This window comes from Equus asinus, chromosome 5, assembly GCF_041296235.1.
Source record: "Equus asinus isolate D_3611 breed Donkey chromosome 5, EquAss-T2T_v2, whole genome shotgun sequence".
In the NCBI taxonomy this organism is placed as follows: domain Eukaryota; kingdom Metazoa; phylum Chordata; class Mammalia; order Perissodactyla; family Equidae; genus Equus; species Equus asinus.
The window spans coordinates 21,471,190-21,485,133 of NC_091794.1; the positions used below are offsets into that span (position 1 = coordinate 21,471,190).

General features: G+C 46.6%; 1 protein-coding gene across 1 annotated transcript in view; it reads right to left on the minus strand.

Annotated features, from left to right (window-relative positions):
• FSTL1 (follistatin like 1) overlaps positions 1-13,944 on the minus strand; it is a 53,987-nt gene that overhangs the window by 13,734 nt on the left and 26,309 nt on the right. Inside the window, exons 3-6 of the mRNA XM_014829566.3 lie at positions 6,330-6,434; positions 3,528-3,657; positions 2,627-2,659; positions 1,196-1,326 (exon numbers count right to left, since the gene is read on the minus strand). Of these exons, the coding sequence (XP_014685052.2) occupies positions 1,196-1,326; positions 2,627-2,659; positions 3,528-3,657; positions 6,330-6,434 (399 nt within the window). The remainder of the gene's footprint in view (positions 1-1,195; positions 1,327-2,626; positions 2,660-3,527; positions 3,658-6,329; positions 6,435-13,944) is intronic.

Genomic DNA, 13,944 nt, shown 5'->3' on the forward strand with positions numbered 1-13,944 from the left:
ACCTCTATCTAAAGACAGTAACACAAGCAAAGTCTTAAACGACCAGGTATTTCAATCCAACCCATTATTTCTCCATCTGTGGGGTCCATAAGTTCAGTTAGAAAGAGGAATCCACAGACTAGGCTGGTGTTGACCACACTAGGTGGCCTCTGAGCTGCCAAGAAGTCCCTCATGTATCTCGGGTTGCTCCTGAGTCTGGGCTGGTTAGGCCCTGGGACAGCAGGCCCTGGAGGCACATGAGGGCATGTACATCTGGGGATGACCTTCTGAAGGCATCTACCCAGAGGAGTGTGTCTGTAAGCGAAGGGGGCTTTTGTGCTTATGTGGGAAGGTGGGTATCTGAATGTGTGTGTCTGTGTGTAGGATGTGTCTCTCTATGGCATGCACATCTCTGTATGTGGTGTATCTGTGTCTGTGCTTCTGGGTGTGGTATGTTTATCTCCGAGTGCGATGTGCGTGTGTCTGTGTTCTTGTCAATCAGCTGGAAGAGCGCCCTTAACTGCTTCTTCTAACACGTCTCTCTAGCTCTCTGAAAGATCTCTATCCATTGCAGCCCTACTCATTGCTAAATTCTATTTCCTCTCTCATTTTCCTTTTTGAAAGCAGCATCTCTCCTGGCCCTAATTGGAACAAGCTGTCTCTTCAACTAAATACGATGAGGGCAGCAATATCTAGGTTGATGAAGAATCCTGGACCCATGAAGTACCAGTCCCTTGACTCTTCTCAGATGAAGAGAACTCTGCAGCCCATGGATAGTCAAGTTAATGACTTAGACAATGTCAAACTGGGGTGGGAAAGAGGCTGAAGCAGCCTGGGTCTGGGTGAGATCAGAAGCTATTTTGCATCAGCAGCCAGCTCTATAAGGTGTCATATGGGATTGGGGGATAGAGCCTGGACATATTTTTCAAGGACAGGCTCTCTAAGACCTTTCTTTGTGCTTTAACTGCCCAAAGGGAGCAGTTAAATTTGTGTTAGATCCCAAAGGCTTGACTCCTGGAGTCCCACTGATCCAGCTGGTCAGGAGGCAACTATCACTGTATCAAAGCTCCATGGAATGATCTGCGATGAGGAAACAACTGGGGACTCTACGCAGGTTTATATTTCCTCGTGCTCTGGGGAGACGTGATCAGGCAAAGGGAAAAGAAATCTCCCCTTCGCTGGGGCTGAACAGTCTTTGACTTCAACTCAGGATTACCTTAAAGTACTTGTCTAGGATTTCACTGTAGTTGCTGCCTTTCGAGAACCAGCCATCTGGAATGATCTCCGCTTCCAGCCACTGGATGATGCGACGCCGGAGCTCATCGCGGTTGGACTGATAGCAAACGACTGCAGAAAAGGGGAAGAGGTCAGCCGAGTGGTGAGGAACCCAATATCACCAGCACTCCCTACGTGGGAGGCTGAGTGCCTGGGGCTCTGCATGCATCATCTCACTGAGTTTTCACAGCACTCCAGGGAACAGGAATATCCCAGAGGAGTCGACCCAGGTATACACTGGAAAGCATCCAACCCAGGAGTCAAGCTCACGTCTCTAAAAAATTTATAAAGACTGAGAATATTGAACAGAGAGATTATGCTGCTTAGGTGAGAAAGAAGTAGAGCGGAAAAATAAAGGACATTTTCATTAATTTTAGAAAGCTGAGGAAAAAGAAAGCCATCAATCGATAGAACAGCTCTCTTGGCTCAAAGATGAGCTGAAAGCATAAATGAATAAATGACAACATTACAATTCTTTATGCCGCTGGATTTCTGGTTCTCTCTCTATAGCTCTTCCCTCTCTCACCAACTGGGTCTATGAGAACTTTCTCTCACTTAAAATGTTACCCTGCGTGCATTTCCTTTATTATAAACAACAGAAAACAAGGCCAAGGAAGTGCACTGAAGCCCTGCTCTGGACAGCTGTTGTAACCACATGGAAACAACAGGTGGGGTGAAAGTTGGGTGGATGGGGAAGCAGAGAAGGGAAGGCCATGGCAAAATGGAATTTCTGGAAGACAACACATGTTCGGATGTGAAAAGGGCATTGAGCTAGGGGAATACAAATCCAGACACTTGTCCCCACTCTGCTACCTCCTACCTGTGTGACTCAGGGAAATCAGTTAACCTCTCTGAGCCTCAATTTCCTCTTCTATAAGGTAATTACAAGAAGATGTACCTCGCCAGGTCATCGTGAAGATCTAAGGAAAAGTATACGCTAAGGGGGTCTGTAACCATAAATCATGATGAAATTTTAATTTTTATTCATGGAAAACCATGGAAGAAGTCATACTGGTATTTCCAGTTATCCCCTTTCAAAAGAGTTACGCCTTCTCATTCTGCTCGTTCGTCCTGTGACATCAGCACGTCTCACAGAGAGTACTGGAGGAAGGACTCAGTGGCTTTCCTGTTGCTGGCAAAAATGGAAAACACAGCCAACATTCTGACCCAACCAGCTGCTTCAGATGGCAAACACAAAAAAATGCAGTTTTGCAGCTTTTCTGAGCTGTGTTGAGGGCAACCAGTTCTGGGTCACCAGTTCTGACACACAGAAGATCTTGTGAGCTCTGCCAGGGACTGTGGAACGTGAAATTTCCGTCACGAAAGGCATTTCCTCCCTAAGATGCACCCTGTAGGAAACACAGGCACTCACCTGGGCTGGCAGATGGACTGACAGATTTCTTCTCTGCAAGACAAAAGGAGAAAATGCATAATGCAAAGTGAAGAAAAAAGAAAATTCCTGTGCATTGCTAGGATTAAAACTGCCCGCATGAAGGGGGCCGCGTGTAACCTCTTGAGTCCTTGCTCCTTTCCTTCTTCCAGGGCCCAAGTATGGGGACCCTTCCTTTCCTGCTTTGTTTGACATTTTGAGGCCCCTGAGTTGCCCTCCTGCTCTCCACCTCCTCCTGTTAGCTTGAGGGGTGGGGGCGGGTCGCTGGGACTTTGAGAACTCATATGGAACCACTATGGACTCATACGTATCAGGGAAATGGAGTGGAGACCAACATGTGCAAAAGAGCTTCTTGTTTCTCCAGGGAAGTTCAAGACTGAGAGGGGCTGGGCAGGGCGGTGGCTGGTGTCTAATTAACAACAAGCTTGGGACCCGTTCCCTCTTATCCTAATGACAATGGCTTGAGTGTAAAATAGAGGAAATATAATACTACCAGGGCTGAGAGGTGCCCGAATTTAAAAAGCATGGGAAAAGTGAAATTCACCTGCTTTCTAAAAAGGTACAGAATTCATTTAAACATTTTCTTATTAAGTATTGATTATTGATTTTTGATGTGGTCTCCTATCACTACCAGCTGCAGACAGTGCTGGAAGCCACCCTGGGGGTCTGATGCAGGAAACTCCGGGTAGAGGCCTGGGCCATCCAGGGCAAAGCCAGCAGGCTCATGAACGCTAAGAGGATGTGTTTTTAAGCAACTGGGTGGTCTCCACAGCTTTGGGTGCTGCGGTCAGGGTGGAAAGGACTCCAGGAAGCCAGGCCACACTGCCCTGTTCCCTGGCTCCTCATGGCTGAGCTGCCATGCAGTGGTGAGAGCACTGCTTACCTTTGCAGTGTCCATCATAATCGACCTGGATTTTGGACCCAGTGAGGCAGGCGTCTCGATGCAGCTCACAGTGGTTGAGGTAGGTCTTGCCATTGCTGCCACACACAGGCCTCTTGTGAGGTTTGCATTGCTGAAACACACCCGCGGAGGATGAGCGTGCAAAGGTGTGTGTGTGCACACACACACGCACACAGAGCCGTCTTGTGAGGGGACTCCCCACCAGCAGAGAGGGCCTCTGTCCCAGCAGGGCATTGGGAGCCCCAGCTGTGGCACCAGTGACCCTACCCACTCAATGCTGGAGGCACTCTGTCACCTCGCAGCTCCGCATGGCCCTCTGTGCTGATCCTGGTTCGGGGCCATCTCTTCTACTCAGTGAAGAAATAGACCTCCCTGCCCCCAACCAGGTCAATTAGCAAGAAGAGCATTTTATTAGAAATCAGGAATTTGGATTCCCTGTCACTTTGTCTAAAGTCACACAAAGTCTTTGGATAATCTAAGATCCCTTAAAATTCCAAGATTCTACAACACAAAACAGCCAGAGCTGAGAGCTGGGCATGTGGAGAGACTGAATGACAGGCCTTCCCTTCACACAGCCTTTCCCCAGTTCTTCAGTTATTTCGGGGCTGAATTATAGGGTACTTTGCTCTCTTGCTTTGTTTAGCATTTGGGGGCCATTCTGTTTTCCTCTTAATCTCACACGCCTGTTGTGAGGCGGGGGTGGGGAGGCCTGGTCTTTGTGAAAAAACAGAGAGAATCATGATGGACAGGAAAACAGACTCGACTTCACTTGGCAACTCAATTCTGCTTTGGCTAAAGTGCCACGGTCATGGGCAAGCTTGGTTTCTTTAGATTTTTGTGGTTTTTGAAAGCGGAAACGGGGAAGCAAGTTCAGCTCAGACTTAATAAAGGCAGCAAAGCAAGAGAGAGCAGACGTGGTGAAAAGAAACACAGAACACTGGAACTGGAAGGTGGCCCAACCTCTCCAGTTTACAGACGAGAATACCAAAGCCCAGAAAGATCGGGCCGGCCCGGTGGCTCAGCGGCTAAGTTTGCATGTTCCGCTTCTCTGTGGCCCAAGGTTCACCAGTTCAGATCCCAGGTGCAGACATGGCACCACTTGGCAAAAGCCATGCTGTGGTAGGCGTCCCACGTATGAAATAGAGGAAAATGGGCAAGGATGTTAGCTCAGGGCCAGTCTTCCTCAGCAAAAAGAGGAAGATTGGCAGTAGTTAGCTCAGGGCTAATCTTCCTCAAAAAACCAACCAAACAAACAAACAGAAAGATGAACTTCCCTTCCCAGTACTTATTATCGAGTTCCACCTATGTGCTGGGCCAGGGGCACAGCCAGACACGGTCTCTGTCTTCATGGCATCCAGTGACAACTCACTTGCTCAAAATCATACAACTATACAGGGCTGAGCTGAGACTAGATGCCAGGTTTCCAGACCTTAAGTCTGGGCTCAGTGCACCACATGGTGGCCAGGTGCACCTCTCTGAGGACCTCCCAGTGGCCCCAGCAGATCTGGTCTTCAGGTTTCTGAGTTGGGGGACCTTCTTTCTGGGGCAATGGGTCAGGATCCTTCACCTGGGGACTTAGGTGGGTGTATTTATTTGCAGAAAGAGAGATGTATTTCCAGGCATGGGTTGGTTTGACAGAAAGGGGAAAAAAGGGCACACATCCAGGTTATTCACATTTGCCTGAAGAGCAAGAACTTATCAGAATCCTGCTTACGGAGGAAGTATTTCTCAAAAGCTCACTTTGCTTTTTAAACTTCACTGAAAACCACACCAAACCTGAAAAATCTGCATTCTGTCTAGTATTTTTAAAATAATTTGCGTGTCCTTTGACCTAGCAAGTCCTACTGGGAATCAATCCTCCAGAGATAAAGGCAGCTGCATGTAAGGATGCTATTGTTTGTAGTAGTAAACAACCCATGAAACAACCTACATGTCCATCTACAGGAAAATGGTTATATAAATCTGGTTCTTTTATAAACTAAATATTATGCAGCTGTTAAAAAATGAGTGAGAACCATATGTGCTGACCTGGAGGGTATCTGTGACGTATTAATGAGTACAAAATGCAACCTGGAGGGTATCTGTGACGTATTAATGAGTACAAAATGCAACCTGCATGTATCTAAGTCTATATATATATATAATGATCTCATTTTGGTATAAAATAGGGGGAAACTCTATGGGTTTATCATAGCAAAGAAAAAAAAATGTGAAACAAATATATACCAAACCGTTAACACTGGTTATCTCAAACTAATGGAATTTGGGAGTTAGAGAGAAGATTATTAATTTTACGTTTGTACAAATGTCTGTACTATTTGACTTATAAAAAGCAATTGCTAAGTTTGTAATTTAAAAATCTTATAAAGCTAAACCTTTTTTTTTGAGGAAGATTGGCCCTGAGCTGACATTTGTGCCCAATCTTTCTCTATTTTATACGTGGGATGCCTGCCACAGCGTGGCTTGATAAGGGGTGTGCCAGGTCTGTGCCTGGGATCCAAACTGGCGAACCCTGGGCCACTGAAGTGGTACACACAAACTCAACTGCTACGCCACCAGGCCAGCCCCTAACGCTAAACATTTTTTAAGAAAAGAAAAAACATCCTTGAATTTACATCTCATTTTTAATTCCTGGGATGAAAATTCCACATCTTTCAGACAAACAAGGTGTATTTTCATAAAGATGATGAAATCGTTGGCACTACTGTGACAGGTAGCTCCAGCAAGGCAGCCACACTGGCTTCCCTTGGCCACTGTCTTCTGGCTCCCGACCTCAGGACTTACCTCGATGCAGAGGCAGGTGGGTTCTCCCTTCTCTGTGACAGCACATTCCCGGCCGGCTCCACAAAACACATTGGCACAGATCATGGATTTGCTCCTAAGTTCTTCCTAAAACATAAAATCATAAAGGAAGCCATGTCACTGAGATAAGCCCATCACAGGATGAACCAATTGTGGTAATTACCTTTCAGGCTCGGGCCGTGGTCTGGAATCTTGGTTCATGGGGTTGAAGGGTTCTGCACAGCCAGAAGCTGTCCCTAACAGCCAGCACCAGCCTTGCTGGTACTCCTCCAACCCAGGCCCAGACACCTCTGAGTCCCCAAGATTGTTTCTTGAAAAACAAGAGCTCCTTTCTTGCATGCTTCCTTTCTTCTAAAAAAGTTTATTGAGCGTCCATTATATGCCAATAGTACTCTAAGGACTGTCGATATAAAGGCACAGTCCCTGTCCTCGCGAAGCTCCGTGACTCTCCGAGGAAACATAACTAAAGAGACCTTTAGGAAGCAACATGGTAGTGCAACCACAGGAGCACCAGGGAGCTGAAGGGGAGGAGAGGGCGAGAATCAAGTAAGACTTTCTGAAGATAGGATGCCTTAACTGATTCTTAAAGGATGAGAAGAGCAACCTAGGCAGAAATGGAAACATTTGAGAGAAATATGGATATCCGAAGGACTAAAATCTCACTGAGTAGCATTCAAGGCAATATCATCTCAAAAGGAAAAGAAGGATGGCTAAACCACTGGAAACATGGATCTGCTGTGACTCAGCATGGTCTTATTCAGCCCCTGTCCACATCCACCTCTGGCTTCAAGACCAAGAGGGCCAAACCACCTGACAGACTGTAGAACCATCCTTAAGCCACTTGTAGTCAGACATTCATGTTCAGACATATGCAGCAGAAGTGACAAGGCAGGGAATGGTCCCAGTCTATGCCATTGAAAATGTGGGTGTTCATAGGCATTAATCTGTTGGTGACACATTCCTTCCCTCACATTAATTGGTGGCAGAAAGCCAGCCCCAACGCATTTTCCACTCAGGCCTGCAACAGTGGTGGTTGAATGAAGGAAAATGTGATTTCTCCAGTCCCCCTCCCTGACTGGCTGGGCAGGCAGAGTCACCACAGGCTTCGGGGCCCTTGCCCACTGTGGTAGCATTGGCTGTAACAAAACCAACAAAGATGGCAGGAGCTGTGATGGGGTCATGGGACTGGCTGTAGTGAAGGCGGGGATGGAACCTCAGATTTCATCCTTTGGGCCATGTCTACCGTGTCATGCAGAGAACTCACACCCACAAAGCTTCTAACAGTAAAATTCTTATGGTCAGTAAATGTTTGTTATCCAAGAATAGGTCAAAGAAAGCAAAAAACAAAGTAGATGTTGAGAGCTAAGGGGATGTGTCCAATACAGCTGGGCTGCTGCCACCCGGAGGCTGCTTTGCAAACTCCAAGTCATTATCATCTCTCTCAGCCATCTTGCCTGTCATGCAGGGCTCCCATTGGTCTAGAAGCCCTTGCCATGCTCACATTTCATTGGTCCACATGCTGTTGCTAAACCCATTCTTTTCTGGATGTTGCTAAGGAGAAATGAATAAAGCTGGCAGGCAGGGAAGAAAAGAGGAAGTAATTCCCAGAAGGCTGGGAGAGCTGTTGTTTCCTAAACAAGGAATGGAGATAAAATCAAGCATATTCTCCAGGCAGGTCCCTCTTGGAAACTGTGCCTGGCAATGGAAAGCAACTCTAAAAAGGAAGAGGAACAGGCTATCGCTGACCAGTGTAAGAAAATCTCAGAGATGACTGTGTTCTGCTCTCCCCTTCACGACACAACACACTAACCAAGGGATACAGACAAATCGATGCCCCTCCGTGGGTGTGGCACATGAGTTACAGACACACAAAGGCATAAAAAAGCACACTGACATATACCTACACTCACAGACACACACAGTTCCATGGGCCGACACCCACAAACCTTTACCACTCACTAGCTGTGTGTTCATAACTAGTCACTTTAATTCTGTGAGCCTCAGTTTCCTCATCTGTAAAATGTATATACCAGCCCTGCCCTGTGAAGATGAAATGAGATAGTATGTTTGGAACTGCATCGTAGTTCAAACTGCCTGTGAAAAGTGTTACTCACGTTAATGCTTCCAGAGCTTCCTGCAATAGCCTGTGGCATTTATAGAGCCTCCTTTCATCTTAAGTTGTTTTTAGTGAATATTAAAAATAAAAGCTTTTACTTATAGGTTGAATTCATCCCAAGTCATTTTTCAGAAATAGTTCTCAAAAATCCATTTGAGGAAATAGATACTCTTTACTTAAAATAGAAACTAATATTTACATTACAATTAAAATTTACAAAGCGTTTGCATACATATGATTTCATCTTACACTGTGAACAACCCTGCAAGAATATGTATATTATGAACTCCATTTTACAGATGAGGAAACTGAAGACTGGAAAGGTCGAGTAACGTGCCCAAGGTCCCAAAGCTAACAATGAGAGGAGCTGGTCTTCCAACTCAGATCTTCAGACGACAGACGACTAAGCTCCCATTTATAAATACTGGGCACCCTGCAAGGGGATTTCTATTATCCAGTATCTTATGCAAGCTCTACAACACCACCATAACTATCCCAATTTTACAGATGAGGGAACTGAGCTTTAGAGGTTAAATAACCAGAAAGTGGCAGAGCTAGGATTCCACCCAACCAAAGGGAACGCTGTTTTTTTAGATTCAATTTATTTTCATATCCAGAAGACTTAAGGTTAAGGAAATGATGATAGAGATTTGACTTGCATAATTAGCAAATATCGGGAAAAGTACTTAAGAGTTCGTCAGAGCCTTAGACTCGAATTCCCACGTCCCTCCTCTGCCCCTTATTTGCCACTGGTTTTGGGAAGGCACTCTCTTTAAACCTTGGTTTCCTCGTGTGGAAAATGGGACCATGAATCCCTGCAAGGGCTGCATGAGGACTCGATGAGCATGAGGACTCGATGAGCATGAGGACTCGATGAGCGTGCGGCATGCAGCAGAGTGCCGGCAACACCGCTGGAAGCAGCCATTGTTACAGTGGGTACTGATGTTCAGACAACTTCTCCACTGAGATGTTGTTGTCACCTTGGGCTGTCATGTCCCCACCCACCTTCCCTTACACTGGAATGAAAATACCGAGAGCAGGGGGACTGGCTGAGTGAAAAAAGAAAGCCCCTTCCCCGCCATCCTGTCTGAAGACCACAGAGAAATGCTAGTTACACAAGCATTCCTCTTTGCAGGTGGCACATCTGTCAATAGGTGGCAATCTCTCTCTTTGTCTCGCAGAGCCAGAGTCGCAATGCAGAAGTGCAGCCTCACCTCCTGTGGCCCAGCTCTGTCCTCCCAGTGAGATGTGATGTCCTAAGGTGGAGAACAGGGTGACCACCCCACAGGCACAGGCAGCGGGGCCCAAGGACTGGGGATCTGCCCACTGGGGAAACAATGTCTAACCTGAAGCCTGCAGAGCCCTCCCCGGTTCTTCCCACTCACAGGCATGCTTTAATGCAGAAATCAACAATAAAGCAAATTACGCCATTGAAAGCCCTTCTCCAAGCCCTATCTTCTCTGGGTGCAGGAGTGTCAGGAGCATCTCTGAGGCTCTGGAAAGTTCCTCAGGGCGGTAGGTGGTCTTACCCATCTGCTGAGTGACTGACTTTGAGTGGAGAAGAACATCTTGAGAGGTGATGAGCATGGCATGAACGTGCTATGGGACAGGGCAACAACTGCCTGGTAGGGAGGGGTGTGGCAAGGAAGAGAGAGATGAGGCAAGGCGGCAGGTGGCAGATGGCAGGGAGGCAGGTCTCGCCAGCCGACCAGAGGGGCTCTCCATGGATCTGGTGGGCAGTGAGTACCTTGGGAAGTTAGGGATCTGGCAGGTGAAATGATGAATGTGGTGTTTTGGAATATTAATTTGCATCCAGTCCCTTCCAACTTGGAAATTCCCACTCAAAATGCCGGGCATCCTGGATGGAGAGACTGGAGGCAGGGAACCTGCCCAGTGTAAGGCAGTGATCTTGTGCCAGGTGACAAGGGCCTATGGCCAATGCTAGTATTAATTACAGCACCTACAGCTGAGTGAGGCTGTTCAGATACCTCTGTCCTCACAGCTTCTGTGCAGGTTTCGCTATTTTTAGTCCCATGTAACAGATGGGGAGGAATTTAAGATTCAGAAAAGCTCTGGGATGTACAGAGGCCACAGAAATAGTGAGAGCTGAGATAGGACTGGAACACAGGTCAGTTTGACCCCAGAGCCTCGATATTGCTGTGGGGAGCATTCAAGGGAACGAGCTGTGGGGAGAGGGTACAGCTATGAGGGCTGCACAGGGAGAGAGCACAGGGCACAATGCCATTCTCGTAAAGGAAACAGAATTGTTTGCATTACCACCATAACAATTTTAGGAATTAGGTCCCAAGGGTGTATGAGAATTCTATCTACATGTAGATAACCACACGGGCATATGGATATTCTCTGGGAGTGTGGGGTCACAGGTAAATGAACCCATGAGTCTGAATGTACCTGTGAGAGTGTGCTTGACTGAGTGGGGAGAGGGGCCATGTTCTGGAAGTGTGAATACAATGATAAAAATTGACAAAATACTTGCTTCCAGTGGCAAAACATCAGGTTTCTAGCTTTATCCTTCCGCATCACCTCCCTGACTTGCTTCTATGTTGTTTTCATTAAGCATTGCATGCCATGCTCCAGGGGTTTGGTCTCATGGTTAATTTTCACAATGCCAACTCCCCTTGGTAAAAAACCAGCTGGAAACAGTGCTGACTTTTTTTTTCTTTTTCTTTTTTTTTTTTGGTGAAGAAGATTGGCCCCTGAGCTAACATCTGTGCACATCTCCCTCTATTTTGTATGTGGGAAGCTGCCACTGCATGGCTTGATGAGCAGTATGTAGGTCCACATCCAGGATCTGAACCTGCAAACCCCAGGCCACCAAAGTGGAGCTTGCGAACCTAACCACTCGCTATGCCACTAGGCCAGCTCCAAGGAACAGTGCTGACTTTTACTGGAGAAAGAAAACTGAGCAACTGTCAGCCCCTGCATGGTAATAATGATATTTTACACTTGTACAGCAATTTCAATTAGCCTGTAATTTTTACTATCATTTTTGATTCTCAAAGCCTTTAGGATAGGCAGGCAGGGGTTACCTCTAGGGCACTTCCAAATGTAACATCCTATGATGAAGAAACTGAGGCTCATGGCTACCTGTGAGCGGTCCAAGACCTCATGGTTGCAGAGCTGGCTCCTGGCCCGAGGTCTCCGGACTTCAATTGTAGCCCTCTTTCCACTAAACTACTTTGACTCTTTACAAATCAAAGCTTGGAAAGCTGTCGTCTTGGATCCAAGGTCTAAAAAGACAGAAATTATCTTTGCAACTGAAAAAGATCCTTTTCAAAGCAAAGGGAAAAGCAAGTTATTTGCAAAACCACCAGTAGAGGTGATAGCGTGTCTGAGTTTCTGGGCCGACTAGCATTAAGTCTGAACATAAAATACGCTTTGAATGTTTAAAAAAGTCTTCTGAAGTGAAACAATTTCTGGAAGAACAGTGTGCTTTGGCAGGGGACGAAGCTTATAAGCAAAGCCATAAAACTGTCCGTTTAATATACCATCATTTCACTAAAGTGAACTGGGTTGGCTCTGTCCCTTCATCCTTTTCCTCCTTCCCAACTTTCTTTCTGGGAAAAAAAAAACCCAGCCCTACACATGCCACGGTGAAATTTTGGCTCCACTTGCCGCTATTCTGTGACAAAGCAGCTTTGTTGACTTGAGAAAGGTTCTCCCTGCTTTGCCAGAATTAGTCATGGAAACTTCACAGGAACCCCCGGGCTCCTCAGATATGTAGAGCGCCACGGCACTGGGGACAAAGAAATTCACAGAACCGGGGAGAGCAGGAGACCTGGGTGGGGCATAGGGTGGGAGGCTGGCTGCTCTCAGGCGGCTGTTCTGGAATGGAACCCAGTAGCACAGGCCTGAGAAAGTCAAGGAGAAAGCCAAAGAACTTCAAGACCTTGGAATATAGCTGGAGCATCATGTGACCTTGCTCAAGTCTCTTAGATTCTTTTTCTCGGAAAAGAATGTGTCGGTGCACCATGACACATGCTAGGGAAAGAGGAGGAAGGAGTGGAGACTTCTAGCAGTTGTCCTGATGCGTGTGGAGACAGACGCTGCATTTGCAGGACGGAGTCCCTCCCTTGTACGTGCTCACAACCAATCCCTCATCTCAAGGTTAATGCACCAGGGCCAGATGCAGCTTTTGTGGGGCTTGAGGCTGTAACAATTTGAGGGGCCCTCCTTAAGAAAGAGAATACGGAACTGGCTGCAGAATTGGGCACAGGGCCTTGGAAGGGGCCTTGCAAGAAAAAGGTCTGAAACTGAAGCTTCCTTAGCTTCACAGTAAATCTGACTCTCCATCTTCCCTGCTATTATTTTCTTCATAAACAAGAAGGCTTTGGGGCCCTCAGTCTATTAGTCAGAGCCCTATTTAATATTTTATGCACATGTAGCTTATCTCAAGTAGACTAAGCGTCTGCACATTTTGGCTTCCCACAGACCTGGGAAAATGTCCTGCCTGAGAAAATGCCTGGTAAACGTTTTTTACATTAAATGTCATTTGGGGTCTATTCAGGTTAGTGTCAGTATCAGTGGCCAGTGACAATGACACCCAGGATGTTTGCGCGAAGGTGTGGCTGGGCTTTATGACATCAAAGTAAGGGATGTATCATCCCAAGAGGATTAGCTTTAAGATTAAAAAAAAAAAAAGTCTGTTATGGACTTGTCATTCAAGGATTAGCTAATTCTCCTTTGTATTAATTTCTATGTTCAGCCTCTATCACAGCTTATGGGATAACAAGCTCCCGGCGTTTTCTACTCTCTATGTGATAATGTACATGTGCCTGGAAATGACAACTTTCAAATGTCACATGGGACAGGGTTTTTACCTTAGTTGTTGCCTTTCTTCTTTTACAGATTCTGTCACATTCTCTGTTTCCCTAGTCAGACTGAAGGATCTAAACTGTCATTGTCATGTGGAAGCCCTTTCACCTTCCAGCTGCTCATCTGCCATCTCTCGAATGCCCCATGCCCCCCCACCGTATATTCGGTCTTTCTTGAGGTGGCCCAGAAAGCATGGCAAACTAGATGCTTGGTTTCTATATAAAGGTAAGTTCAGTTTTCTGTAATGGACTTGTCCAGTCATAACAGAAATATACAGCAGCATTTAGTGAGCTCTTACAGAGTTAGAAATATGCCGGGCCTTTTCATACGGGACTGAAAATAATCTCACAAGGGTCTACGAGGTGGGAGGATCCCGCTGGCAGTGAGGAGACTGTGACACCAAGTTGTGCTGCGACTGAGGTGAGAGTCAACCCAGGTGGCTGTGACCCCAGGGCCTGAGGGGGCGTTTCTGCTCTCACGCCTTCAGGTCATGGTCCACAACGATGAGGTGGGGTGTCTGCTTGTGCAGTGCCACGCTGTCTCCCTGACTCAGGCACATCCAGTGACTCCACTCTGACTGACAGGGTCTATCAGGTTCCCCAATATCTGCCTATAGCCCTAGAGTGATTCCTGGGAGCTCCCAAG